The 27,821-nt window shown below is 45.5% G+C and overlaps 1 protein-coding gene across 2 annotated transcripts in view; it reads left to right on the top strand.

Annotated features, from left to right (window-relative positions):
- CLSTN2 (calsyntenin 2) overlaps positions 1-27,821 on the top strand; it is a 571,355-nt gene that overhangs the window by 439,023 nt on the left and 104,511 nt on the right. For both annotated transcript variants that reach the window (XM_080675259.1, XM_080675258.1), the window contains exons 3-5: positions 9,776-9,971; positions 10,733-10,941; positions 17,178-17,327. In XM_080675259.1, the coding sequence (XP_080531385.1) occupies positions 9,776-9,971; positions 10,733-10,941; positions 17,178-17,327 (555 nt within the window). The remainder of the gene's footprint in view (positions 1-9,775; positions 9,972-10,732; positions 10,942-17,177; positions 17,328-27,821) is intronic.

Below are 27,821 nucleotides of genomic sequence, written 5' to 3'. Positions count from 1 at the left end.
CTGTCATCCTTTGTGTTCTCACAACACCCAACACAGACACCTACTGCAGCCTTTGCAGTACTTTATTGCACTTAACTCCTTGTTCATCTGCCTCCTTCTCCTGTCTGTGAAGACAGACCTGGTCTCTGATTCGTCCCAATCTCCACCCCCTGGCCAGGCAGGTCAGCACATACAGAGATGCAGGTGGTTTTTAACTGTAGGTTTAAGTGTCTGGTCCATCATAAATGCGTGGTAAATGTGAGCTGCAGTTGATTATATATATATGTTTATTATCCACTCATTTTTTTCACTGTATTATTTATGCCCACGGAAGGTCTGCTGAGTGAATGATAAATACAGCACATTTTTGTACCTTCAACTGCAGACTATTGGGCACCCTGAAAACCAATGACCGCCCAGCATGTCTTCAAGCTCTGCCTGACCCAGAGACTAGAGACCTCTTTAAGTCTCTGACCATATATATTAGTTGTTACATCATTCATTCATTTAACCAGTATGGACAAAGAATGAAAAATGCATTGTCATTGGTTTTTAGCAACATAATAATTGTGCTCTGTTCATCTTCCCAAGGCAGGGGAATTTTGATTTCAGCATAAAGCTTTAGGAAAATGACTTCTTAAATAAAAGAGTTATTTTTACTTGGCTCAATACTAAGTAGACAGAAAGCCATAGAGGGTGACACCCTCCCCCTCTTTGGTTTCTAATAGAAACAAGCTAAGTTGCCAGTATGCATCTAGCTACTTCGGGCTTGAGGGCGGACTTATTATAATAATAAAAAGCAGATAGGCCTTTTTACTTCCCAGCGCTCTTCCTCATTTAGTGTGTCATTGCAGCCTCATGGCACTTTGTGATCAGGCACGATATATTCTTAGTTCTAATGAATCACAGAAGGTCACACAGTCCAGAAAGGAGGAGCTGGGACCGAGGTTAAGGTCATCTGCTTGCCGAACTGAGGCTGGTCCGAGATTTCCCTGCCACCCAGACACACAAGGGAATAGCCAAAGTGACAATCCATTGGGTCTTTTCCCTTCACTTTCTACTTTGGGAAATTTTAAGGTTTTACCTGAAGTGAGAGGGCTTACCTTCCATTTTTCTTTTTTAAGTATAGATTTTTTTACTTCTTTTTAAAAATACATGTTTTTTATTGATTTGAGAGAAAGAGCAAGGGAGAGAGAAAGAGAGAAACATCAATGAGAAAAAGAAGCGTCCATTGGCTGCCTCCTGCATGCCCGCTCCTGGGGATTGAGTCTGCAACCCGGGCATGTGCTCTGACTGGGAATCCAACCTCTCGGTGCATGGGACAACACAGCCGATTGACCCACCCTGGCCAGGGCTTAAGTATAGACTTATTTCTAAGCTCAGCCCTAATTTGCTATGCTGAGCATGATTACCTCTTGATATGCTTAGCATTTGTCCTTTCCCATTTTATTATACCCATAGTGACTGCAGATGACTCGGTGTGGAGGTACAGAGTACATGTTAAAAAACTCATCTGCCCAGACTGCCTGTCGAGTGTGTGAACTGAGGAGCACAGAGTGTGTGGCTGAAAGCAGATGGTGTCATCCTCCCTCTGGAGGGACCTCACCTGTCTGGAGAAGCCTTGACAAGATCTATCACTGTCCTCAAACCTGGGCTCATGAACCTGGCCTGGCGTTTCCTCTTGGAGACCAGCTGCATGCTTGAGGTGCAGTGTTTCTCAAGGGGGACGATAGCCATTTTAGGTGAGATGGTTCTTGGTGATATGACTGACCTGCCCAGGGCAGGATATTTAGTATCCTCCACTCTTGCCCAATCAAGGCCATTAGCAATTTCTAGTCACTGTGAGAAGCAAAACCAAACAAACAGCACCCACCCACCCGCAGTAAACCCTCTCCATGCGGCAGTAGTGGTCCTGGTTGAGATTTGGCAAATGCACAGGATGCAGTCGTTGGCCAGTGATGTTCAGGAATATAAACATATGTAAGCTGGGGCTGGTAGGTGCAAGGTACTTCAAGGAGCCAGATACTTAATGACACATGTGACATACATTCAAAACATTTCTCATGACAAAATGATCTCATCAGTTCTCAAATACAAACAGAGAGTTTGCCAGAAGTGTGTGACTTACTTTTCTTCAATATAAAGACAGTGATAAGAGCTAACACCTATGGTAATTACTTCGTACCATGCACTGTTAGTGCTTTGCTTATATTAGTTCACTTAATGCTCCCAACAATCACCAATCCTATGAGGTAACTATTAGCAATACATCCCCATCTTACAGATGAGGAAACGGGCACAGAGAGGTACATGGCTTGCCCAAGGTCACACAGGTAGTTAACCACAGGGTAGGATGTGAGCCCCACCTATTTGGCTCAAGAGCCAAATTTTAACCATTTGTGATTGGATAAAGAGCACTCTGGATATCAAGGTCTGCTTCCTCTCATACAAATATCACAGCTGTGAGACACATAGCAAATTGGGTTGCTTTGAGATTGGAGTTCTCTGAGGGACGATGGGTCCATTACAAGCATCAGTTACAGCACAGGGAATCATCTGTGTGGAAACTATGGTTGGGAAATTAGAAGCCTTTGGTCTCATGACATCTTCATATTCTTAACCATTATTAATGGCCCTCAAGACCTTTTGTCCATATGGGTTATATATGTCAATATTTACTGTATTAGAAATCAAAACACAAACTTTCAAATGCTTATTGTTACATAATAACAATAATAAACTCAAGTTACATATATAACATAATTTGACCCCAAAAAATACATTTTCCAAAATAAAATCAGTGTGAGCAGTGGCAGTGCATACATGTTGCAATCTCTTCCATGTCCGCATCAATAGAAGACAGCTAGGTCCTCACCTCTACTTCCGCCTTCAATCTATTATGATGTGTTGGTTAGGTTAAAGCAGGTGAAGAAAAAAATATGGACTTACCCAGGTATGTAGTTGGAAAAGGAAGGAGTATTTAACAATCTTTTCAGGTAATTGTAGATATTCTTCTCTGATACTATACCAAAGCTCCATAAGTAAAAGTTTCTTAAAGGTTAGTCACAATAAAGAATCTAAAATCACATGTATGAACTTATATGCTGTTACATTAAAATTCTTTGGTCAATTTCGCACTTTGAATGAGTCTTTTACCCATGGGTGACTACATAACATTATGCATTTGGTCATTTGGAAGATATTGATTGATTCATTGTTAAGTACACATTTCAAAAGCTGACATAATTTATTATGTGATCTCAAACAATCACATTCATTAATATCATTATCCATCTTATCAGAAAAGAATTGGTGTATTGATGTATTGTCAAGTTCACTGTGGCAGACACAAGTTTTCCAAAACTGAAAGCTTGGATTTTATTTTTGGCAACAAATGCTACTAGTTCTTTTCTGTTAAGTGACAGGCTTACTTAGGGGGGAAAAAATGCGCACCACACACTCAAGTTTGAATAAACGTAATTTGCCTGTCAGTCATTCTTTGAAGTAAAATTGGCATTTCACGAAGAAAGGTCTAGTTCAGCTCCCAACTCATCTTAAGTCACACAAATGCTTTTCCTAGAGACAAACCAGCATACCTTAATACAAAGGTGCTCCAGGAGTACTTTCCATTTTGTCACACAGGTATTAAAATACAAGCACCCAAGGACTGAGACTTAATACAATTAATATTTACTGCATCATTAGAGTCATTCTTACATGAAATTGGCCTTATTTTTTATTTTTTTATTTCTGTGACTATATGTGGCAAAGAATGCAGTTAGGTGCTACTGAGACACCAACACTTTCATTCACCGTTGTTTTTATACGATTACTGCAAACATCAACACAAATGGGAAAGTCCAATAATGTTTTAGTGTTAATAGGATGCTAAATTGAACTTTGTGGACCCTGCAGAAAGGGTCTTGGGGACCCCAGGGATACACTGATGGCACTTTGAGAAGCTCTGTCCTAGAACATCACAACTGCCCAGTGATAAACCCCTGAGAGAATGAAGAGGGTGCATCATTTACATCCAGACATCAGTCCTTCATCCACTCCTTCCTATCCGAGTGACCTCGGGTAAACCACTTAATCTCTCTGAGTCTCAGTTTATTCATCTGAAAAATGGAATCAACGCAATCTATAGTTCTAGGCCAGTGGTCGGCAAACTCATTAGTGAACAGAGCCAAATATCAACAGTACAACGATTGAAATTTCTTTTGAGAGCCAAATTTTTTAAACTTAAACTTCTTCTAACGCCACTTCTTCAAAATAGACTCACCCAGGCCGTGGTATTTTGTGGAAGAGCCACACTCAAGGTGCCAAAGAGCCTCATGTGGCTCGTGAGCCGCTGTTTGCCGACCACTGTTCTAGGCTATTCAAGGGTAGGAACAAAATGTATTCTAAAGATCAGTTTTAATCACTCATTTATTCATCAGTGAATTCATTCACTCATAAGTTTCCCCAAACTCTTATGGGAGGAATTAAGAGACAACTACATCAGTGCTTGCTGCTGTGTGGAGAGGCGTGTTACTGCAGAGGAAAAGGCATCTGGAGCCACAGAGGGGACTGGAGGGCTGGAGCCACTGGAGCTGGAGGCTGGGCCTCCCCCTCTGATCTGGACCTCACGGGGCCTCTTGGTGAAGCTGTAGCCCCCTTCGGCCACAGCTAGTGTTAGATAGCACTCAGGTCTGGCAGCTGCTGGCCTCATTTTCCCATGGCGGGTCCCAAGGGCATGGCCATCTGGGTGTTGCACTCCCACACGTAGTTCCCAGCACACCCGCTCTTCCACCCAAGAAAGTATGTTGGAAAGCAAGCTTTTAAAAGTGATCTTTTAATATGGAAACCATTAAGTCTGATCTTTTCCTTTCTAAGTGCATCATCCTCCCACTGCAGTGCTTTATTAATAATAACAACTTCCAGTGACAGGCCTCCCGAAAGATGAAGACAGCCCGATGTGTCACACATTGACACTGGGAACTGCAGCTTTAGATACTCTTCCTTCTCAGGGCTCCATCCTGGGGCTTTTCATCCACAGTCTGTCTCTCTCTCGCTCTCTCTCTCTCTCTCTCTCTCTCTCTCTCTCTCTCTCTCTCTGTTTCTCAGCTTGTGGTGCTGTAAATTTGCTGTTTGATGCTATTCTGAGTAAAGAAAAAAATTAAAATTGTAATTTATTAGCATGAATTTTACCGCTGATATCTCTATACTGTGCAATGCCAGTTTCCCTTGTAAGTATAAGAGCAGTTAAGTGCTGTGCAGAATCTCTGAACATTACAGAAATTGCGTTCTGTAGCTCACATATGCATATGTATTTAGTCCTTTACCAGATCAGTGTAAATGCCATGCAAACCAAACTCAACTATTTTTACTTCACTTCTGGATATGTACACACTCTCTTCTAACACTCTCTCCCTTTGGCTGACAGATAGAAAAGATGGTACAAATAGAAAAGGAACTGTGGGGTGTCTTATCTTCCCTTCTCCTGTCTGTCATCATTGTCAGCACAAGTTGTTGGCTACTCCTGAGAAGTAACAGGAGTGAGAAAGGACAGGACAGGGCTCTTTGGTTGGTCATGTTTCCTAAAATACCCTGCCTTCTTTCTGTGGCCTACACAATTTTGGTTCAAATAGAAGGGATGGCCTGTCTGGGCTGTCAGTACTCGGTCCTCAGTGTCACAGGCTTACCTTGTTATCCCTGAGTCCTGCTGAACGCCCATGCATCTGGTCCACCTGGATGCTGTGCTCAGGGGGCAATCTGAATGCTATACCTGAATGGGGCAGCAAGGACAACGAATGGGCATATTGCACCCATCTCTGCTCACAACATGCTCCGTCGTCCATCCAACTTCATTTACAAAATAAAAGTTCAAAGACAAAATTATTACGATTTTCTAGATGGTGACAGCAGAAATTTAAACCAAGCTCAGGACCCGCTTGAGCCGAGGCCCTGCGTGGTTCTCTGGTCACATCCCCATGAAGCAGGCCCCTCCCCATTGCCTCTATGCCTGCCACACTGGCCCTGATGTTCCTTCAGGGCCTGATATGTTCCTTGCTGCCGAGGCCCTATGGTGTGCTGGCCTCACTGCCTGTCACTCACTTCCCTTCCTCACGGCCAGGCTGTGCTCCTCTGTCTCTTCCTGTGGTCTCAGCTGAGCATCACATCCTTAGGTCACATCCTTAGGTTAGCCCTGCCTGCCTGACAGGTCAGGACTCTCCTAGCACCAACCACCTATCACAGTCACCACTCTTCACTTAGGGATGTGATTCTCTGGGGGCTCGTTTCCCTCCCCTATAGGACTGCCAGCAGCTTGTAGGCCAGGGCTGGGCTGGTTTTCTTCATCACTGTTTCGCCAGTGCTGGGCACATAGTCCCTAATAAACATTTACGAGGTGAATGAATGGATGAATAAATGAACGAAAGTCTTTGCAACAGGAACCTAATGTCAGATGAAGTGGTGGGATAAATGAGGGTGACATGAAGTCCAGGTTTTGTTCCAAGGGGGACTAATTCCTGTCTGTCTGAGCCAGTGAAAACTAGGTGAGCATTGTGTTGCCCTGGTTGACTGTCTCTTCTAAGTGATGAGTGCTTAGGAGTGTCCTTATGTTTTCAGGTGTTCGAGTCATTTTCTTTGTGTCTCCAGGCCCAGCATCGTGCCTGGCACTTCGCCCTCAGAAACTGCAGGGTGTATCGAATTGAATTGAGCTGAACTGAGTGAGATGAAAATATGTCGCCCCGAGGTTTACTTCATCTCACCCTCCCCTGAGCCTCCTCTTCCCCCTCCTCTTTCTCCTTTTCCTCCTTCCTCTCCTTTCCTCTGGTGAAGGATTTCTGAGTCTTGAGAACTACTTTAATTGCAATCAAGTGTTTCCAACAGAAAATTGCCCTCTTTTATTTTTGGTTTAACTGGTCTCTTCAAAGAGAAATGGTCTGATTAGTCTTACAATCGTGGCAGTGGTTGGGCACTTCAGATAATGTTCGAGAACCAGTTCGGACATTTTCGGTAGTAATATTCCTCTATTGGCATTGATCTTTGGATAGAATCACAAGGCAGGCACTTTAGAACTTCATCCAGTTAAGCCCTAGATAATTCTGAGCAGAAATAGTTTGAGGATGGGATGAAACCGGTCCTCCCGCCCCGAGGGCTGCAGAGGAGCTCTGTCAGAGAGGCAGTAAGGAGATGCTGGTGATCCCGAGAACACTGCCTCCTTGTTAGAGCCTGGCCCACATCTGTCTCTCCTGTCCATTATTCCACAACTACATTTGAGAAATGGCCAGGAGGGGATGTAGTGAAAATGGAGTGTTCATAATGAAATTGAGGATCAATGAAATAATAAAAATCAAAAGCCTAAAGGTAAGTTTGTTATCGATTGACCGTCTCAGAAAATATAGTTAGTAAGAGATCAGGGCATGCTTCCTACATGTAAAACGGGGGATTTCTCCCTGAGTGTGGCTTGAATGGGGATATAGAATGGGATGGGAAGCAGTCCCCACAGTGGTCCATCAAAGGTTATGGGGCTGCCCTGGCCAAGTGGCTCAGTTGGTGGGAATGTCATCCTGTACACCAAAAAGTGTAAGGGGGAGAGATCAACCAAAGGACTTGTATGCATGCATATAAGCCTAATCAATGGACACAGACAACAGGGGAGTAAGGGCATGAATTGGTGGGGGGAGGTTTGAGGGGTAATGGGGGAATAAGGACAAATATGTAATACCACAATCATTAAAGAAATTAAAAAAAAAAAAGTTGCCAGTTCAATTCCCAGTCAGGACACAGACCTAGTTTGTGAGCTTGATATTTGGTCTGGGAGCTTTTGAGGGGCAACCAATTGAAGTTTCTCTCTCACATCAATGTTTCTCTCTCTCTCTCCTCCCCTCTGCCTTTCTCTCTCTCTAAATCAATAAAAACATATCCTTGGGTGAGGATTGAAAATAAAAGTTACGGGGCTGCTTGGAGAGGGTGCAGTGAAATAGACAGGGCATGAACTTAGAAGTCAGCCACATCTGTGTTTTAGACCAACTTTAGTCTGTGACCTTGACCAAGTAATGACCTCTCTGATCTGTTTTCTTTTTTTAATTTGTACAAACCGGTATAAAACCTCTACCTTGCAGGTTTGTTAGGAAGAGTGAATGAGGTCACCTGAGTGGGGGTAGGTACAAAGCTCAGTACCTGGCACAGAGCAAGCATGCAGTCATGTTATCCCTTCTTCTCACAGTGTCACTTTGCAGCAGCGGGGCAGGTGCCTGGTCACCTTGACGTTAGGGCCCCCCTAAACTATGCACCCTAGGTGCCTCACGGGGGTTCCAGCCGTGCAACGGGGGCAATGCCAGACCAGCGTTGGGGTACCTCAGGGTAGGTGCCCTCCTCCCAACACTATCTCCTGGATCATTTTACAAGTGACACAATTGAGAGCCAGAGAAGCAATATAATTTGACTAAATCATGGAGTAAGTGGCAAGCCTGGAATGTGAATCCAGACCTCCAGACCAAGCCTACATTTTACTCCTTGCTGCCCAGGCCACATGACACTCACACCTCCCTTTGCACTCTGAATGGCCTTCTAGACACCCAGACATTGTCTCCCCAACAAGTCTGTAAACTCCCTCAAGACAGAAGGGGATGTGTTTCAAATTTTCAGCACCTCCCAAGGCAGGCAGTACAGGGCTTACTTGCTGTCAGGTTTCAAGAAACAAATATCTACGTATAGAGACAAGAAGGTATTTTATCATTTTAATGCAGAGGAATAGTTATAATACACATTAACCCCGCTGAGGGGGAGAAATGCATTAATTTCACAACATGTTCAACCCTTTAAGAAGTTAGCTTCTCGGGCTCCACAGGGATTCTAGAACTCGCACAGACTCACCCCCACTGTTTTGAAATAAAATTGCAACTCAGAGTGGAGTCCCTCTCCCCACAGGGAAGCGGTGGGTGGAGAGACATGCAGGGGCAGGGGGAATGTGGCTGCAGCAACGTGCAGTGTGTAAACCTGGAGCAAAGGACAGAGCAGCAGTGCGGCTCTTGGTTGGCAAGCAAACAAATCACCTGGGGACGCTGTTAAGATGAAGATTCTGACTCAGGAGGTCTGGGTGGGACCTGGGCACCTGCATTTCTAACTAGCTGCCAGGATGCTCATGCTGCGCTCACAGCACACACATTCAGGTAGCAAGGATGTGGTCATAGGACCAAAGGTTGTGCACACTTGGGCCTTTCCGCCTTTCCTCTACAGTCATTTGTCTTTTGACTGTGGACAATTGTTTTATTTTATTTTTTTCTATTGATCAGAGAGGAAGAGAGAGGGAGATAGAAACATCAATGATGAGAGAGCCATTGATCAGATGTCTCCTGCATGCCCCCCACTAGCAATAGAGCCCGCAACCCAGGCATGTGCCCTGACCAGGAATCAAACCATGACCTCCTGGTTCATGGGTTAATGCTCAACCACTGAGACACACTGGCCAATGTGGGCACGTTTTTAGTGTCAAACTGGGCAGAGGGAAACCTGCTCGGAAAAGTGGGAAGCCAGGATCCTCAGCCAGTCCCACATGTGACGCTCCCCTTTTCTTCTCCCAGATACACTTGATGGGTGACACGTGCATGCGTGAAACACTTGGGTTTTACCATCCATGAAATGAACACGTTGGGCTGGGTCTCTGGAGGCCTCTTCCGCTCTGAGAGTTCTGGGCGGAGGAAATGGCCTGGAGGCGTTAGCTTTGCAGATCTGGTGCAAGGGAAGCTCCGTCTGCAGTCTGGCAGTTCTCAGGATCGCCGCTCACTGCTCCCCTTTCATCCCTCTGCAGGCGAGATTTGTGCGTTCAAGATCCATGGCCAGGAGCTTCCCTTTGAGGCTGTGGTGCTCAACAAGACATCGGGAGAGGGCCGGCTCCGTGCCAAGAGCCCCATTGACTGTGAGCTGCAGAAGGAGTACACGTTCATCATCCAGGCCTACGACTGTGGCGCGGGGCCCCGGGAGACAGCCTGGAAGAAGTCACACAAGTGAGTCGCCTGACACAGCTCCTGGACCCTGTCCCACTCTTGCCCACCATCTCTGTTACACACTACTCTACAAACATGGGTACCCAGTGGCCATACCATGGTGCTCTGGCCTATACAGCTGCTGGCCAGTTCCTAGGCCACTGCAGGCACCAGTACCAGCTGCTTTCTATACCTGAAATTCTCTACCCTCTGCTTCCCAGGGAGATAGCTCTGTTCCACCATCAGAACTGAGTGCAGGTGTCACTTCCTTTGGGAAGCCTTCCCTGAGCCAGTCCAGCCCTGCAGACTTGTTGGGAGGTTGGGACCTTTCCCTGGGTTCTACCATGCCACGTGCTGCTTTCTGTCCTTGCACTCTTCATGTTGGGTTGTAGCTCTCTTCCTTATGGACTTTGATTCAGAGACTAACACAGAGTAAGAGTACTTAAATTCTTACTCAATGGAGGAGCGAGTGGACAGGTGACAGATTGATAAGGGAGAGGAGAGACAGTCCAGAGGAATGCTATTGTCATGGGTGACAAGGAAGGTCAACGAATGGGGAGGAGTTGCTCTAGGGTGGATTTATCGCAGGGGATCTGGGCGAGGGCCGGTAGAAGGGTCGCCAGTGAGATGGCGGACAGAACACCCAGGCAACAACTGCCTGACTGGCTTGTGGTTTCTCCATTTTCTTGGCGTTGGGGCCTGAGTCGGTGCCCATGGGCAGTGTGGAAGATGGTACAGTTCTTTCTTTACCTCCATCTCTTCTTTTCTTTGTGTGGTTCCAGGGCCGTGGTCCATATCCAGGTGAAGGACGTCAATGAGTTTGCTCCCGCCTTCAAAGAGCCCGCCTACAAGGCTGTGGTGACTGAGGGCAAGATCTACGACAGCATCCTGCAGGTGGAGGCCGTCGATGAGGACTGCTCCCCCCAGTACAGCCAGATCTGCAACTATGAAATTGTCACCACTGATGTCCCTTTTGCCATCGACAGAAATGGTGAGTGTCCTGAGAGGACCACAGTGAGGGCAGGGAAACACCCCCTGCCCATTCTGAAGGCCAGGTGGGGGCCTGAATGTACTCAGCAAGCGATGCCTCCCATGCCATCCCTGATCTAGGCTCTATAACCCAAAACTCAGTCCTGCTCTGGAGAGATGTCCTGGCATTACTAGCAGCTCAGCCAGGCACCTACTCAGTGGGTACAGCCTATAGAGCTCACAAGGCCACTCATCTGCACCCAGCTTGGTTTTCTGGTGGAATTTTTCAGTTGTCATCTAGATGTGAGTCATGCCCTCAACTCTGCCATGTCTGAGTCCCTTTCTTACATAACCAGTTGTAACATCACCTCACACAACAATCTGTTTCCTACTCCTAAACAAAGGGAAGGTGGAGATTTCTGAAACACCTTTTAAGCTGTAGATCCATTCAGGAATCTTTAAAGGTCTTGTCAAAGTCCTTTGAGAATTTCTACCCTACTGAGAATGAAGGATGGAAGAACCCTCCCACAACATCCCAATCCCAAACTGAACTTACTGAAGTAAAACCAGTCCTAATAAAGCCTTGTGGACATTTCTCCATCACCATTAATTAAAAACTCATTGTAGTGTAAACATGACAGCCAGAGGCCCAATCAACGCAGCCCCTTTTAACTGCAATTTTCAAGAACTTGATATCAATCAAATGAAAATTATTTGTCAAGTATATTATTTAATTATTAGCATGAGTGTGTGGGTACATGTATATTACCCCCCTTTGTTTCAAATATGATTTTTAAGTACTGCACAAAGACTCAAAAGCAGCAAAACCTGAAGTTCATCCACTCTGTAATTAATTACATTTATTCAGTGCCAAGCACAGTGCTGGAACTGGGAATGGAGATAGAGTAGAACCTAAAACAGACATGGGCCTGTCCACATGGAGCTTACCATCAAGTGGGGGAAAATTCAAAATAAAAGATATAAAGTCAGGTGGCATCAAGGTTGGTATGCAAAGCATGCCATGAACCAGGGCTGGGCAACAAATTAGCTCTGAGCTTCCTCGCAGCCAAGACCTAGAGGGAAATATCATCCGTCACCTGCTTGCAAATCTTCAGTGATTCCAATGCTTCTCGATGTTGAGACCAGGGAGAAACCTACCCTGTGATAGTGTCTTCTGCATCCCGAGGACTGCAGCAGATTCCAGAAGGGAAGGAAGCCAAGGAGATACCCTCCTCCCTGACCTCCAGTCTGTGATGTGTCCTGTAAGAGGAAATCAGTATTCCTAACAGAAGGCAGTTTCCTTATAAAATGCTAAAATACATGGAAATAACATTTACACACCTGGACATTACCAGATGCTAATTGTGTAGGATATAAGATCAGTGCATAAAAAAGTAAGATAGAAAATGCTAGACTTCAATTAATGTTTGGTTTAGGACTATGAAATAGGTCATTTCAACTAGTAGAGCATGTCAGAACTGCTCTCTGATAGCTTTTCCTACAGATGGGTGGCCCATCCCCACCACATAGACACGTATCTCACAACACACACACACACACACACACACACACACACACACACACACACACCACTTCATAAAATATTAACAACTCTTTTGTATTTTTCTGTTCCCCCATGATCAGCTTTTGGGTCTATGTCTGCAAAAACTAGCATTTGAGGAGTGACAAGTCCCTCATGAAGAGCAGGACTAGAGAAGGAGGTATCTGTGATGAGTGGTCAAGCTCCCCTTGACCCCCTGCCTTAGTCCTGGAGAGCCACAAGCCAATGAGAGATGAGATGCAAATTCTTTCATCAAAGGGTAAACTGCCCCAGTCATGGAGATAATTACTCACCTTGATGAGCCATTTCACTAACATATGCCTATTTATTTCCCTCGCTGTCTCATTAAAAGTGAGTAATGGTTCTTTGCCAGGCCTCTGCCTCCAACATTGGTTTACAACGCAAGATGAAGAGGAGAGTGGGCACTCCCAGAGAGTGTGGCCCCCTGACAGTGAGGTTTACAAAAACAGTTCAAGTAATGAAGGTAGGACCCACAGGCAGGCACAGAAACAGCTCCCATTCTAATGAGCTTCCCACTTGGCTCTTATCCATCACTCCTCCAGCGACCTTACAGACAGGCACCTTGAAGAAGTTCTTTGCATGCATATCAGAAGAAGTACTACTGTGTTTGGGGCCCACTCACTGAGGCTGCAGGGCTTCAGGTAGATGGCTCCTGCTCCCCCAACCCCCACCCCAACCTGCCAGGCTCTTTGTTTGTGAGGGAAGGAAGGGGAGCAGGGCACAGGGAGGAGGACAGAATACAATGTGGAGTCAGAATGACCTGTCTTAACTAAGACTCAACCTCTTCCAACAGAGGTCCTTAGCCTCCCTCCCCCGTGAAGTCAAAGCAGTAACAGTTCCTGCCTCCCTGTGGGGTTGTGAGGCCTCAGGGAGAGGCAGTGCCTGGAGATAATGCCTGCAGGGTACGTGACATATAGGGAGTGCTCGATTCATGGTGCCATGATGACTTAGGTATTTTCTGGGGGGTTGGGACATGATGGTTACTCACCCCCTGTGGGTTTCCAGGCTGAAATTATGAACAGGTAACTCTGAGCTGGTGACATCACCCACCTCCTGGGAAGTTCTAGATTGATTTCAGATGGCTGCCAGGCCCCCGTCTTCTTGCATTTGGCTTGTCTCTCAGAGATCAGTAGGGCCTAGGTGCTCAATTCCATTGAACAGATGGAAAAACTGAGTCCCCAAAGCATAAAGAGCTTGCCTACCAGCACCTATCATGCAGGTGGCAGAGTTGGGACTAGAGCCTAGGTCCCCTGAGTGTTGGCCCCAAGGCCTTTCCACCAGTGACATCATCACTCTCCTTACTGATATCTGACAGGAATGCATGGCAATGGTCTTTAAGTTCAAAAACTCAAAATTGCATCTTAATCCTACATCCATCACTGTGTGTGTGTGTGTGTGTGTGTGTATGTGTGTGTGTGTGTGAGAGAGAGAGAGAGAGAGAGAGAGAGAGATCCTTGACCAGTTACTTAACCTTGCTCAGATCCTCATCAGTAAAATGGGAATTAAGTATCCTGCCCGTGTAAGGGGTGGATAAACAGCAAAGGAGGCATTCACCAGAGCGTTGCCACAGCCAAACTCTCAACCCCGTTTGAGACTGACCACAGAGGGTACAGCGGGGACTCACTGACACCCACGCACTACTGGACAGACTTGTCTGATTCTCAGGGGTGCCCATGGGTGGTGCAGAAGACGGTACAATTCTTTCTTTACCACCATCTCAGCCGAGTTCTCTGCCAGCTGGCTACCCACAGAGTAATGGGGCTGATGCCTCTGAGTGAAGTGCATCCTGGAGTCTGTTTATTCTTACAGTAAATGAAAACACTTCTTTTCCACCTGAATAGAAAATAACACATGCCCTTGTGGGAATTTTGGAAAGCATAGAAAAGTGCGAAGAAGAAAATAAGTCACATATAATCCCACCAAAGAGAACCACTATTAAACATTTTTTTAAAAGGTAACCACTATTGATACTTTACCAGTAGTTTTCTGACTTTTTAAACAAAAGTATAACCCCACATTTCTTGCTTTTCTTTATCCTCCCATTTTTTTGCTTAACATTCGATTACATGGATTTTTTCCATCCTTAAAAGTGCTGCATAATGACCACTTTCAGTGCTGAACAACACTCCATCTCACGCAGACTCTTATCCTTCGCTCTTCCCTGCAACCAGACATGCCGTTTCTCTTCTGTTTTTTCAAGGTAATATATAATGCTGCGATGGACATATTTTCACCCGTATTTACAATTTTTCACAATAAATATCTGAAATTTTTCTGGAACCAATTTTTAGATGTGGAATTGCATGCCCCAAGGGATGAATAATTGCAAAGTGACTGGCCCGTATAGCTTTCCAAAAGGGTTGTTCCAAGTTCGGTTCCAGGGGAGGGAGTGTGCAGGTCACTGTGCTTGCCTTATTGCACCTCCTTCCCACCTGAGTTTTAAAAAATGGCCTCACCAACACACAAGGTAGGGACTGACTGTTCTTTGAGAGTTAGCTGCCCAGGCTCATGTGGACAGGGGACTAGGCCCCGGGGCAGCCATTCACCTGGGTTAATTGTGGACTCAGCTAACTGAGAAGGCACTATTGGAGAAATCATTCAAATGTGAGGGGAAAATAGAATTGTAACAGAAGCAAAATGGATGGCTTCTTCCGAGCTATCGAAATGTGTTAAATGGGTGTCTTATCCAGATGTCGCCCTCCCCACAGGATAGCGGGTCCCAACATTGCCTCTCATGGTGACCCACTGCTGCACATCTGTGCACAGAATCTTATCCTCACACGCATGAAGGTGGTGGTGGCAGAGAAAGTAAATTAGTTTCTCAGACAGTTTCATTAAGACAGTTACGGGAGAGGAGCTGCAACAAATTGAGGCAAGGATTGCCGGCCCGTGTGTTTATTTTTCTAGCACAGTCAATAGTGCTTCGTCTGCTTAATGTCACACGGATTGTAAACCCTAAGCCTTCCTCTTCTCAGAGACGTATCTTTAGAGAGCCATTTCACTGTAAAGAAAGAGAAAGTTAAAACTTTTTGTTGAAAAGTCAATCCGATGTCGCTGAAACCTCCTTCTCGCAGTTATATCACGGTGCCTGCACCTGCAGAATCCCTCCCCCGTGATAACTGTAACCACAAATGAGTTTGTTAAGGGAACCCCGAGGGAGTGTTACCAACCCGATTCTGAGCCGTCCCAGGCCTGTGCGGGCCCCAGGCTGAGACTGAAACAAATATTTGGGGGGAAATGAAAGGGATTCTGAATACCAGCCACAAGGCCAAAAATACCTCAAACCCATTTTTATTCAGAGATTTTTGACTGGCTTTGTCAAAGTAAATTTTACTTCAAATCCGTGGCTGCAGTTACATTTTTAGAAACAATTCCAGAGAAGATAGCAGAACAAATGATTCGAATGCTTGGTCCAATGTCATGGGCAACTTCATCCCTCCTCTCCACCGCTCGCCTCCACTCCCTCCTCCTCCTCCTCACAGGCACTCACATTTATTGCACCTGCTCCTGGCCTGCTCCTGGGTACTGGTTAAGACTGGGTGATTGGTGGATCAACTTGTCCGATCTTTAAAACATGATGTGACTTTTCTAATTTCCCAGGCTTTCTTGCCTTAGTCCCTGTTATCTCGGTTCACATGAACAATAATCAGCTGGAATGGAAGAAAGCTCATTAGGTAGTTTTCCCTTAGTTTGGATGAAATCTAAAAATGTGCGTGCATCAGCCATTCCACACTTGTTTAGCTGCTTGTTAGTTTGTTTTGCTTTTAATTTCCACTTTCTTAATTTCACTTCTGGTAAAGGCTGATGATAACATTGGAGTTCTAATTTGCTGTCAGCTCCACCATCAGAAAAAAAAATGCAAGAATGAAATTACTCTCAACAAAGGAAGACTTGCATCTCTTGGAATCAAAAACTAAAAATTATTCAATGCACATTGGGCCTCTCATTAGTTTCTTGGAAACAAAATGGTATTTTAGCAAAAATCGTCAATTAAAGTTTTGCTTGCTCTTTATCAAATATTTATTCCTGAATCACAATATCACACCCACAGGGATAAAAACACACAGATGGCTCATAACAACGGTTTGGTCTTTCTTGGAGAAGAAAAATGTCTTAGCCACCAGGGCAAGGAATCGGTTATTCTGTGCAGCTTTGCAAGAGAGGTCACACGTTTTCTTATTGATTTTACTTCCTATTTGGTAGCAAAATAATGTGAGAAGAGGCAGTGAACATTCCTGGCAATGAGCCCAGATGTTAAAAAATATGTGTCAGGACATTTCTGAATTGCATCTTTTTTTTCCCAGAGATCTCATGGCAGATGAGCTCTGGGCCTGACATCAGGGCTGGAGCCGCATGGGGCTCTTTAAGAGAGAGTTTTCCAGCAACCCATTACTTACAAACACAAACCAGTCGGGTCCCAAATGTGTGCTTGGAATTCGAAGCAGCCCTGCCCCACAGCTGGGGTGGCTCCAGTCAACTGAACCTGGAATCTGCCACCGAGGAACGAGCAGGCTGCATGTGGAAGCCATGGCCTCCTGTACCCTTGACCTTACAAAGGGATAGGGAAGGGGCTCATTTCATTCGGGTGGAGGTGGGAGGAGTGGGGAAGGGATGTGGGAGAACTACAGCGTGCTCAACTTGATCTGAAACAACGTTGACTGTCTCTGTGTCCTCAGGCAACATCAGGAACACCGAGAAGCTGAGCTATGACAAGCAGCACCAGTATGAGATCCTGGTGACCGCCTACGACTGTGGCCAGAAGCCTGCTGCTCAGGACACCCTCGTGCAGGTGGACGTGAAGCCAGTGTGCAAGCCTGGCTGGCAAGGTGGGCCCGCTTTTGTCAGTCCTCTAAGGAAAGGCAGCTTGACCTGGTGCATGGAAGCTGCTAGACCTACCCTCAGATTGGCACTGCTCATGGTTAGAGGGATGTTTAAAGTGCAGTCACTCTGCTGCAGGAAACAGAGTAGCTGGTTTATTCTCACAGCTCCTAGGGTTATAGTATCTCCATTTCACTAGGTGAGAATGCCCGAGGGAACTTGTTGAAGGTCATATGCTCAGTTGGTCCAGTGTGCTCTTTCTCAGATCTCTTGGCATCTTTGGATCAATAGTAATTACCCACGGTGCTCAGCAGATGGCCAGCGAGCCTGTTAACTTTATCGCAGAGTGCTGAGTCGGGCTGGTGCATTTCAAATGTTGCCTCATTACTCAACACCCCAGGCAGGGTGGGCTTGCACTGAGGGCGTCCAGGCAGAGGCTGAGAGCGACATCCAGCCTCTAGGCTAAGGGGTTTCTAAAACGTTGGCTCTGGGAATGGCGAAACAACGCCTCGGATGGAGGATCCACTTTGTGCTCACTTAGATCTTTTAGGGTACAGGGACAGAACAAAGGTCTGAGTTACCCTCCGATGGCAGAGGTTTGTCACCGAGCTAAGAGGAAACCAGGAGGCAAGGCCAGCTGCATAGATGGTCTTACGGAGAATTGGATGATGGTTCATGGAATAAGGACGGCTCTAGCAGTGACATGATAGTTCCGGTGGCAGAGCACTTACCTCTGGGCCACTATTTTGGCTGCTTGACTGCTCCTGTTTCTGCTTCATGCGTTGATGCTATGGGAGGCTACTGCTTATCCATGACTCACGGTGCTTCGTGGAGTCCTCCACTCTGTGGCTGCTGTTTATTGCCTTCCCTAGGTGTGTCTTTAAGCTTCAGGCCCCCGTTATTCATTCTCTCTCTCTCTCTCTCTCTCTCTCTCTCTCTCTCTCTCTTTCTCTTTCTCTTCCTGTGTGTGTGGCGGGGGGAGTAGGTGGGTGTATCTTTCATTCTTAAATTCCCTCATAGAGGGTGCAATTCGCTGTGTTGGTCACTCACATCCCTATGGGGAAGACTGATGCCAGGTCGCCATCTAGGTCACTGGCCAGACTCTGAATGGTGGTCAGGCATTTATTCCTAATCCAATTTATCAGGGCCAGATTAGCAAGACCTCGGGGTGCAAAGCAAGGACACCTGGGGTCACTCCCCTCAGAAGGCAGCTCTCAAAGTGCTCTCTGCTGCACAACCTGCCTCCTCTTAATCTTTCAACTGGAAAACTGGGAGGAGCAATAAACCCACCTCTGGACAGAGTTAGGGTCATTTGCCTTTGGACAAAGAGGCGATGAGCTCAGTAAGACACATGAGACATGAAGAACAAAGTAGAGACGTCTTTGTGTCGATCTGTTTAGGATGAAGCAAGAAACAGAGAAAGAGGGGCAAGCTAGCATGACAAGCTATGTTCCCAACCTCAGGGAGCCTGAGCTCTGGTTGGGGATAATTCACCGAGGACCCTGAGGGCAAGATTCTGTCTCTCTTGTTCACCAGTGAATTCCTCAGACTTAGCACATGTCTGGTCCCGATGTGAGGTGCTCAAGAAATAGTCATTGAAGAATAAATGAATGGATGAGCTAGCTGAGTAAAGAACTCCCCTTGTTTTATTTTAACTTATAAGGACTGGCCCCAGTGAAGGTCTGGCTTTTGAAAAGAAAGCCTGGAAAGAAGATAAAATCTTTCTAAGCATGAAAGAAGCTCACAGGGGGATTTTAAGCAGGAAAACCAAAGCCAGGCCTCGTCTGGAGAATGGTCCCAATGGCTTTTGTCTTTGATAAATGAGACACCTGTGACTTGGGATTACATTTCTGTAACTGTATTTAAATGTAATTTTCTAACAGAGTTGGTACTTGTTTCAGTGTTAAATGTATGCAAAGAAAAACATTTTAATAACGTTCAGTTCTGTGTGTGAAGGCTGAGGGGCACCTCCCCAATGGTGCACATTGCTCTTTGCGGCTCTAGACAGTGATCTCCTGAAGTAAAGACTGTGCCCATTCATCATTGTGTCTCCAGCGCCCAGCACAGGGCCAGGCACAATTCAGGTGATTGGCAAGTGTTGAATGGACAAATGGTGAAAAAACATAACGGTGGTTCAAGTCCACGCCCCCAGCCCGGAGCCCATGACAGGGGGCTGGCTGCTGGCCTCTGGGGCGTGCAGAGACCCCGGCAGCCACCACCGCACGCAGCCCATTGGTCCCTGCATGCCCCCCAACCTGGCGCCCACGATGGGGGGACTAGCTGCCAGTCTCTGGGGTGTGCAGGGGACACACCCCTAACCCAGTGGATACAACACAGGGGCCGCATGAGCTGCAGAGGAAACACCATTTTTTAAAAAATATATTTTGTTGATTTTTTTACAGAGAAGAGGGGAGATGGATAGACAGTTGAAAACATCAATGAGAGAGAAACATCGATTAGCTGCCTCCTACACACTCCCCACTGGGGATGTGCCTCCAACCAAGGTACATGCCCTTAACAGGAATCAAACCTGGGACCCTTCAGTCTGCAGGCCCACGGTCTATCCACTGAGCCAAACCAGTTCGAGAGTAAATACCTTGTCTGACTGCTCATTGGCTAAGCTCCCTGTATGCCGCCACTTGCAATGTTCTTGGTAACTTGGGTAATAAGAATCCAAGAAGGTGATCTAGGGTTTTTCCACCACACTCCTGGAGGAAAAAACGAAGGTCCGCTGCTGGAGGGGCTAAGAAATGTCATATCCTGTCCTAGCTGGTTTGGCTCAGTGGAGAGAGCCTCAGACTGCTGACTGCAGGGTCAGGGTTTGATTCTGATCAAGGGCATATACCTAGGTTACAGGCTTCTCCCTGGCCGGGGCCCAGGTCAGGGCTCATGCAGGAGGCAACCAATCAAAGTGCCCCTCTCATATTGATGTTTCTCTCTGTCTCTCCCTCTCTCTTCCACATTCTCTAAAAATCAATGGAAACATATCCTCAGGTGAGGATAAAAAAAAAAAAGAAAGAAAGAAATGTCATATCCTATGAAAGACACATCTTGAAAATGCCTAAAGAAAGTTGTCATTTTTTCACAGTGAAAGGACTAGAGTCTGTGTTGATGAAACACCTTGGCGGCTGCAGTGGCTGGCAGTGGCTGCAGCAGCAGGGTGATGGGGCTGGTGCCTTCCCTTGATCAGCCTGGTCACCTCCCACAGAGGGTGGCCAGACTGCCGCTGAGTAGGACATCTCCTGAGGGCTCCCAGTCTGTGAGAGGGGGCAGGCTGGGCTGAGGGAACCCCCCACCGTGCACAAATTTTGTGCACTGGGTCACTAGTTTTTGATAAAAACTCTCAGCAAAGTTGGAATAGAGGGAGCATATCTCAACATGATAAAGGCCATATATGACAGACCTACAGCCAACATCATACTCAATGGGCAAAAACTAAAGCCATTTTCCCTAAGAACAGGAACAAGACAGGGATGCCCACTTTCACCACTCCTGTTCGACATAGTGCTGGAAGTGCTAGCCATAGCAATTAGACAAGAAGAAGAAATAAAAGGCATCCAAATTGGAAAAGAAGAAGTAAAACTGTCATCATTCGCAGATAGACATGATATTGTACATAGAAAACCCCAAAGACTCCATCAAAAAACTACTAGACTTAATAAATGATTCAGCAGTGTAGCAGGATACAAAATTAACATCCAGAAATCGATGGCTTTTTTATACACCAATAATGAACTCACAGAAAGAGAAACTAAAAAAAAAAAAAAAAATCCCATTTACCATTGCACCAAAAAAATTAAGATACCTAAGAATAAGCTTAACTAAGGAGGTAAAAGACCTATACTCGGAAAACTACAGGACGTTGAAAAAAGAGATAGAGGAAGTCATAAACAAATGCAAGAATATACCTGTTCATGGTTTGGTAGAGTCAACATCATTAAAATGTCCATTCTACCCAAAGCAATCTATAGATTCAATGCAATCCCCATTAAGATACCAACGGAATAGTTCACAGACCTAGAACAAACTCTCCAAAAATTCATCTGGAATAAAAAAAGACCCTGAATAGCTGCAGCAATCCTGAGAAAGAAGAGCAAAGTTGGAGGGATTACAGTACCAGATATCAAGCTATATTACAAAGCCACGGTTCTCAAAACTGCCTGGTATTGGCACAAGTACAGACATATAGACCAATGGAACAGAACAGAAAACCCAGAAATCTATCCAAGCCATTATGCTCAATTAATATTTGACAAAGGAGGCAAGAGCTTACATTGGAGTCAAGATAGTCTCTTCAATAAATGGTGTTTGGAAAATTGGATACATGCAAAAAAAAAAAAAAAAAAAGAAAGAAAGAAAGAAAGAAACTACATCACCAACTTACACCATACACAAAAATAAATGCAAAATGGATAAAGGACTTAAACATAAGATGGGAAACCCTAAAAATCTTAGAAGAAGCCATAGGCAGCAAAATATCAGACATATGTTGTAGCAAATCTTTACCGATACAGCTCCCAGAGCTTTGGAAACTAAAGAAAAAAGTAAACAAATGGGACTACATCAAAACAAAAAGCTTCTGCACAGCAAAAGAAACCATCAACAAAACAACAAGAAAGCCCACTGCATGGGAGAACATATTTGCCAATGTTATCTTCAATAAGGGTTTAATCTCCAAAATTTACAGGGAACTCATACAACGTAACAAAAGGAAGATAAACAATCCAATAAAAAAAAAATTGGCAAAGGACTTAAATAGACACTTTTCAAAAGAGGACATAAAGAAGGCCAAGGGACATATAAAAACATGCTCAAAGTCACTAATCATCAGAGAGATGCAAATCAAAACGATAATGAGGGACCATCTCACACCTGTCAGAATGATTATCATCAACAAATCAACAAATGACAAGTGCTGGCGAGGATGTGGAGAAAAGGGAACCCTCATGCACCGCTGGTGGGAATGCAGACTGGTGCAGTCACTGTGGGGAACAGTATGGAGTTTCCTCAAAAAATTAAAAATGGAACTGCCATTTGCCCCAATAATCCCACTTGTAGGAATATATCCCAAGAAATCAGAAACACCAATCAGAAAGGATATATGCACCCCTATGTTCATAGCAGCACAATTTACAATAGCTAAGATTTGGAAACAACCTAAGTGCCCATCAGCAGATGAGTGGATTAAAAAACTGTGATACATCTACACAATGGAATACTATGCTGCTATAAAAAAGAAGGAACTCTTACCATTTGCAACAGCATGGGTGGGCCTGGAGGGCATCATGCTAAGCGAAGTAAGCCAGTCGGAGAAAGATATATATCACATAATCTCTCTCATTTGTGGAATATAATGAACAACATAAACTGATGAACAAAAGTAGAGCCAGAGCGGGGGGGGGGGGGGGGGGGGAATTAGAATATAACAGAAGTAATCCTGTTATTTGCAGATCTTTAATATTTCCTACAACTTTTTTGATATCATACTATGTTAGTAGTTTTGGTAATATTATTATACTTAAAATCCTTCTTTTCTTAAAATATTAATGTTTATTGCATGTAGTATTATTATATTTAAGATATTTTTCTTAAATAATTGGTGTTTATTGCATGTAACATTATTTTATTTGAAATAAAAAAGTCCCCAAACTCCTCAGCCCACCTGTGAGTGACAGGTCTGCGGGCACGTGCCAGGCATAATTGTCCGGAACAGAGGTTCCTTCCTGAGCTAACTTCTCACAGGCAACCAGAGTCACCGAGCAAACACAGTCTGGCAGTTCAAATTCTTGTACCTGTTCCAAGTCATTTCCCTGCAGGCAGGAGCGGACTGCAGCCCCTGAAAGCAGTCCATCATGTTCCGGAGCCTCTTGTCTCCTCTAGAATTCCCAGTCAGCACCGCTTCTCCCGCCAGCTGCCTCGGAGGAGCAAGGGGTCCTGTCCATAACTAGAGCCTTCACGGGGCTTGACAAGACGCCAGTCAAGCCCAGGCCAGCGGCCCCATTTTCCAGCCCAGCCTTTCCCAGCATGCTGCTGGCCTCCACCCTCGCCATGTGTCTCCCCCCTCTCCCCCCCCCCCCTTTTGCATGGATAGGCATCCCAGACCCTGGCTCTGCTGCCAGCTGCCTTTTATACCTTGGCAAAAGCATCTCTGCTCAGGCTGTGGTTTTCCATTCTCTGTCTCCTTTTATGGGTTGGACTTATCTTCCCTGAAACAGTTTGGATTCCTGGAGGGCAGAACCATGCTTCTCACAGCCCCTGGTCCTCGCTAAACTTTCCATCCATCACATAAGCATAAACTAAAATCTCACTTACCAGCATCACTCACCAATGACAGAGTGGGGCTCATTGGGAGAAGAAAGCTGTGCACTCAGAAAATTACCCCAGGATGTCACACATGTGCTATCTTTGTCTTCTAGGAGTTTAGTCTAATCTGCATTCTGAGATTATGGTTCTGAATCAGTGAACTCTGCAGGACTAGGTGGAGTTTTGTCAAAGGGAACATCACCCCCATTCTCAGCTGCCCAGAGTCCCCAAAGCATCACCTAGACCTGAGTGAGTCGGAGGCGGAAGTGAATCGCTTGTTCTGTCCTGAGCTTTGAGAACCATGGTATCCCTGTCTCCCGTTTAAGGAGATGAAAGGTCATAGTAGGAACAGCAAGAGGTGCGCCTGCAGCTGGCCACACGCTCTATGCCAGGCATCCGGGATTGCAGTCTTCTTGGTGTCTGTTTCCCTTCTGCCAAGAGGTGATAAATGCCCAGGCCTGGGCCCCTTTGTGCTCTGAGGACCATCCTTGTGGAAGCGCAGAGCATCACAGAGGACAGTGCCTCAGAGTGACTGCGCAACAACAGCAACAGTGGGACCCAATGGAGATGACCCTGCTGACCCTCCTTTGGGGCCACAGATTGTGTCAGAGGATCGTTTGTCATGCAATTGCTAGTTTGGGTTGTTTTGTTTGTCTGGTTATATTATGTTATGTTATGTTATGTTATGTTATGTTATGTTATGTTTGTTATGTTATGTTTGTTATGTTATGTTATGTGTTATGTTATGTTACGTGTTATGTTACATTATGTTATGTTTGTTATGTTTGTTATGTTATGTTATGTGTTATGTTATGTTATGTGTTGTTATGTTATGTTTGTTATGTTATGTGTTATGTTTTGTTATGTTACGTGTTATATTATGTTATGTTATATTAGTTATGAGATACATACCTCCTTTATGCCTTTCTTTATTGTTTTTTACAGTCCCTTGGCCCATCTCTTTCTATGTTTTAAGCTAGAAACTTTGTCTTTACAATACTTCCTTAGTGTATGTCCCCTTTTATTGTTGCAAATCAGACTTTGTGTTTATTACTGTCCCTGTCAGTTTAGATCCCAAAATCAGTATTTTACGGTCCCTTTATGCAGAGACAATTCCCCTTTAAAGAACCACCACAGACTTTGCTCGTGGCCCATCACCACTTCCTTCCCAGGCATGTTGCCGGCTGGACATCCAGTCCTACTGGTCTCAAGGTTCCTCTATCAAGAATCAGCTCTCCAGCCTGGCTGACATGACTCAGTGGTTGAGCGTTGACCTGGGACCCAGGAGGTCATGGTTGGATTCCTGGTCAGGGCACATGCCCGGGTTTCGGGCTTGATCCCCAGTGTGGGGCATGTAGGAGGCAACCGATCAATTATTCTCTCTCATCATTGATGTTTCTGTCTCTCCATCTCCCTTCCTCTCTGCAATGAATACACATATTTAAAGTAAATAAATAAATAAATAAAAGTATCAGCTCTCCAGACTCAAACTCCTGCAGAACCTCATGTCTGCCTGCCTGCCTCGTCCCTGAGCATGATCCCACGGCAATAATTACACCTGGCCCAGCACCAGATCACCCAATACCATCAGCTCCCAGGGACTCTCCCACAGGCCAACTCCTATTCTTGCCGCCTTCACCGGAAGGTGTCTCATTTCGAGTAGAAAGAAAAGGAGATACAGTCACACAATTGAACCATTTCTTCCCTGTTCTTTGGGTGTGAGTAATTCTCCTGATGTGTCAGATGGTCTCATGTTTGTTCCATTCCAGGAATCAGGCCTTCTTTAGGAAGGAGGCGGGGTATCGTTTAGAATAGAGCTTCTCAAACCTAAATGTGCACCTGAGTACCTGGTGTAATGCAGACTCTGACTAGGTCAGTCTGGGGTAGGTCTGGATGTTGCTGGTCCGTAGCCTTCACTTTGAGTAAGAAGGCCACACAGGAAATGTTTCCTACCCTCTACAGGATATCTAACACTTTTGTGTTGAAAGGATAGCAGCAGGAAAGCTCTGGTTGAGATTAATTTTCCCTTAGTCATCTGCATTGGGAGGTCACTGAAGCTGACACACATTACACATGGGAAATATTTCTGTAGTGAATTTATTAACCCTTTACTGAAGGCCCACTGTGTTCTGAAGACGGGATAGAGGCACACGGACCTACCAGGGCTCATAATTTAGAAGGACATGACGGCAATGCTGAGGGCATCAGCTCTGTGGAGGGAGCTATGGGCACACAGAGGAGAGCCTCTCTGCCTTGCAGGGCCCTCCAAGGGATGAACCTGGGCCAAATCTGGAAGCTAATAGATTCAGTGCAAAGAGGAAGGGTGTTCCACACGAGGGAGCAGATGTCAGCAAGGCGGGCATTCCGTCATATGGCTCAGGTATGGAGGGAAGATGGAGAGGCCATTGGGGACCAGATTATGGAGGGGGGTGGGGGGGGGGGTCCTGTGTTACTCCGGGGCAGTGAGGAGCCCAGGGCTTTCATGCCTAAACAAGGTGAGGGCCTTTTGGGGAAGAAGGACGCCTTGGCCAACCACACAGGTGGTTGCTGGGATGCAGAAATTAGTCAGGGAGACCAGCTGAAAAGGAAGATTGCTCTTGAGAGCACTTTTAATAGGAGCGCTTCTAAAGTCCTGTATTTATTCCAAAACCAATTCAAAGTGCTGCTCAGCAAAGGAGGCTAGATTTTCGGGCTAATTTCATGAGACTCCGTAAACAAGGAGACAGGTTGGCAGTCAGGCATGTGTGAGGTAGAAAAGGCCCCTGCTAAGCCTTGTCAAGTGTATTTCCCAGTCCCCTGTACAGCTGTCCACCTGTCCACCTCCCTGCCAAGGAGAAAAAGCCCAGGCCCTTGGGGTCAGACGGCTGCACCCTGCCCTTTCCAGAAGTCAGACCAATTATTGATCAAATGCACTGAAGAGCTGGCTTAGGTTTTACTAGAACAGTGGTCGGCAAACTGCAGCTCGCGAGCCGCGGTTTGCCGCTCTGTTGACTAATGAGTTTGCTGACCACGGTACTAGAAGAAAAGCATTGATTTTGAATCATAGGGTGATTAAGCCTGGGAAGGTGCCCAGCTTTGCTGAGAGGAATGATCAAGCAGAGGTGCAGCTGCGTCCATCAGGTTTCATGACGATGTTACCCTTCTGCAGGCTGATGTGTGGGGACTTGGCCAGAAAGACAAAGGAGAGAACCCCCAGTTCTCTCCTTCACTGTCCTGCCGGATGTCCAAGATCCCACCATTAGGGTACCAACATTTTCCATAGGATAATCCCCACCTAATATGCAAATGCCTCCGGCAGGAGCCACTAGTAAGCCAAGGGTCTGCAAAGGAAAATCACAAGTCAAATCTAGTTGACCACCTGTTTTGGTATGACTGTGAACTGAAAAAATGCTTTTTACACTTTAAATGGTTTTAAAAAATCAAAAGAAGAATCATATTTTGTGGCACATGAATATTATATGAAATTCAAATATTAGTGCCCATAAATAAAGTTTTATTGGCACACAGCCATACTCATTTATTTACATATTAGCTCATGGCTGCTTTGGTACTGCCACAATAGAGCTGAATACTTTTGACAGAGACCAGATGGCTCTCAAAGACTAAATATTTACTATCTAGTCCTTTACAGAAGAAGTTTGCTGACAACTGCATGAAGCTATTATTGTCCATTGACACTGTAGTGAGAAGTAGTTTATTGGAGTACCTAGCACAGCCAAGAATGAATGGACATAAAATGAACACGTGTAGATAGAGGCAAAAGAGTATAAAGTTCAAGGCAATTTTAGCCCATTTTACAGGTGATGAAAACTTAGGCTAAGAGTGATTGAGGGACTTGCCCAAAAGCTAACCACTGGTAAATGGCAGAGATAGAATTCAAATTCATGTCAGTCTATCCCAAGAGGGCACCAAGGTATCAGGAGGAAGAAGGATCAAACAAGGAGGTTGGGAATTCCCAAAGGAGCAGGTAACCAGCTTCAACAGCACATCTCAGAAATCGCTTCAGAAAAGATACAACCTGCATGCCCGTAGGCAACATATTTAACCTCTCGGTCACCTTATCTATAAAATGGCAATGAAACTCACTTTGACAGGGTAGCGAGAGTTGAATGAAAAATGTAGTACCTAAGAGGTGCCCTAACATTCATTCTCTTTCCTTCCACACCTCCCCCGCCCCTACAACTCGCATCCCCTATTGA

Source organism: Plecotus auritus, assembly GCF_963455305.1.
Source record: "Plecotus auritus genome assembly, chromosome: 6".
In the NCBI taxonomy this organism is placed as follows: domain Eukaryota; kingdom Metazoa; phylum Chordata; class Mammalia; order Chiroptera; family Vespertilionidae; genus Plecotus; species Plecotus auritus.
The sequence above is the reverse complement of the archived record's forward strand: the minus strand, read 5'-3'. Positions and strand labels throughout refer to the sequence as shown.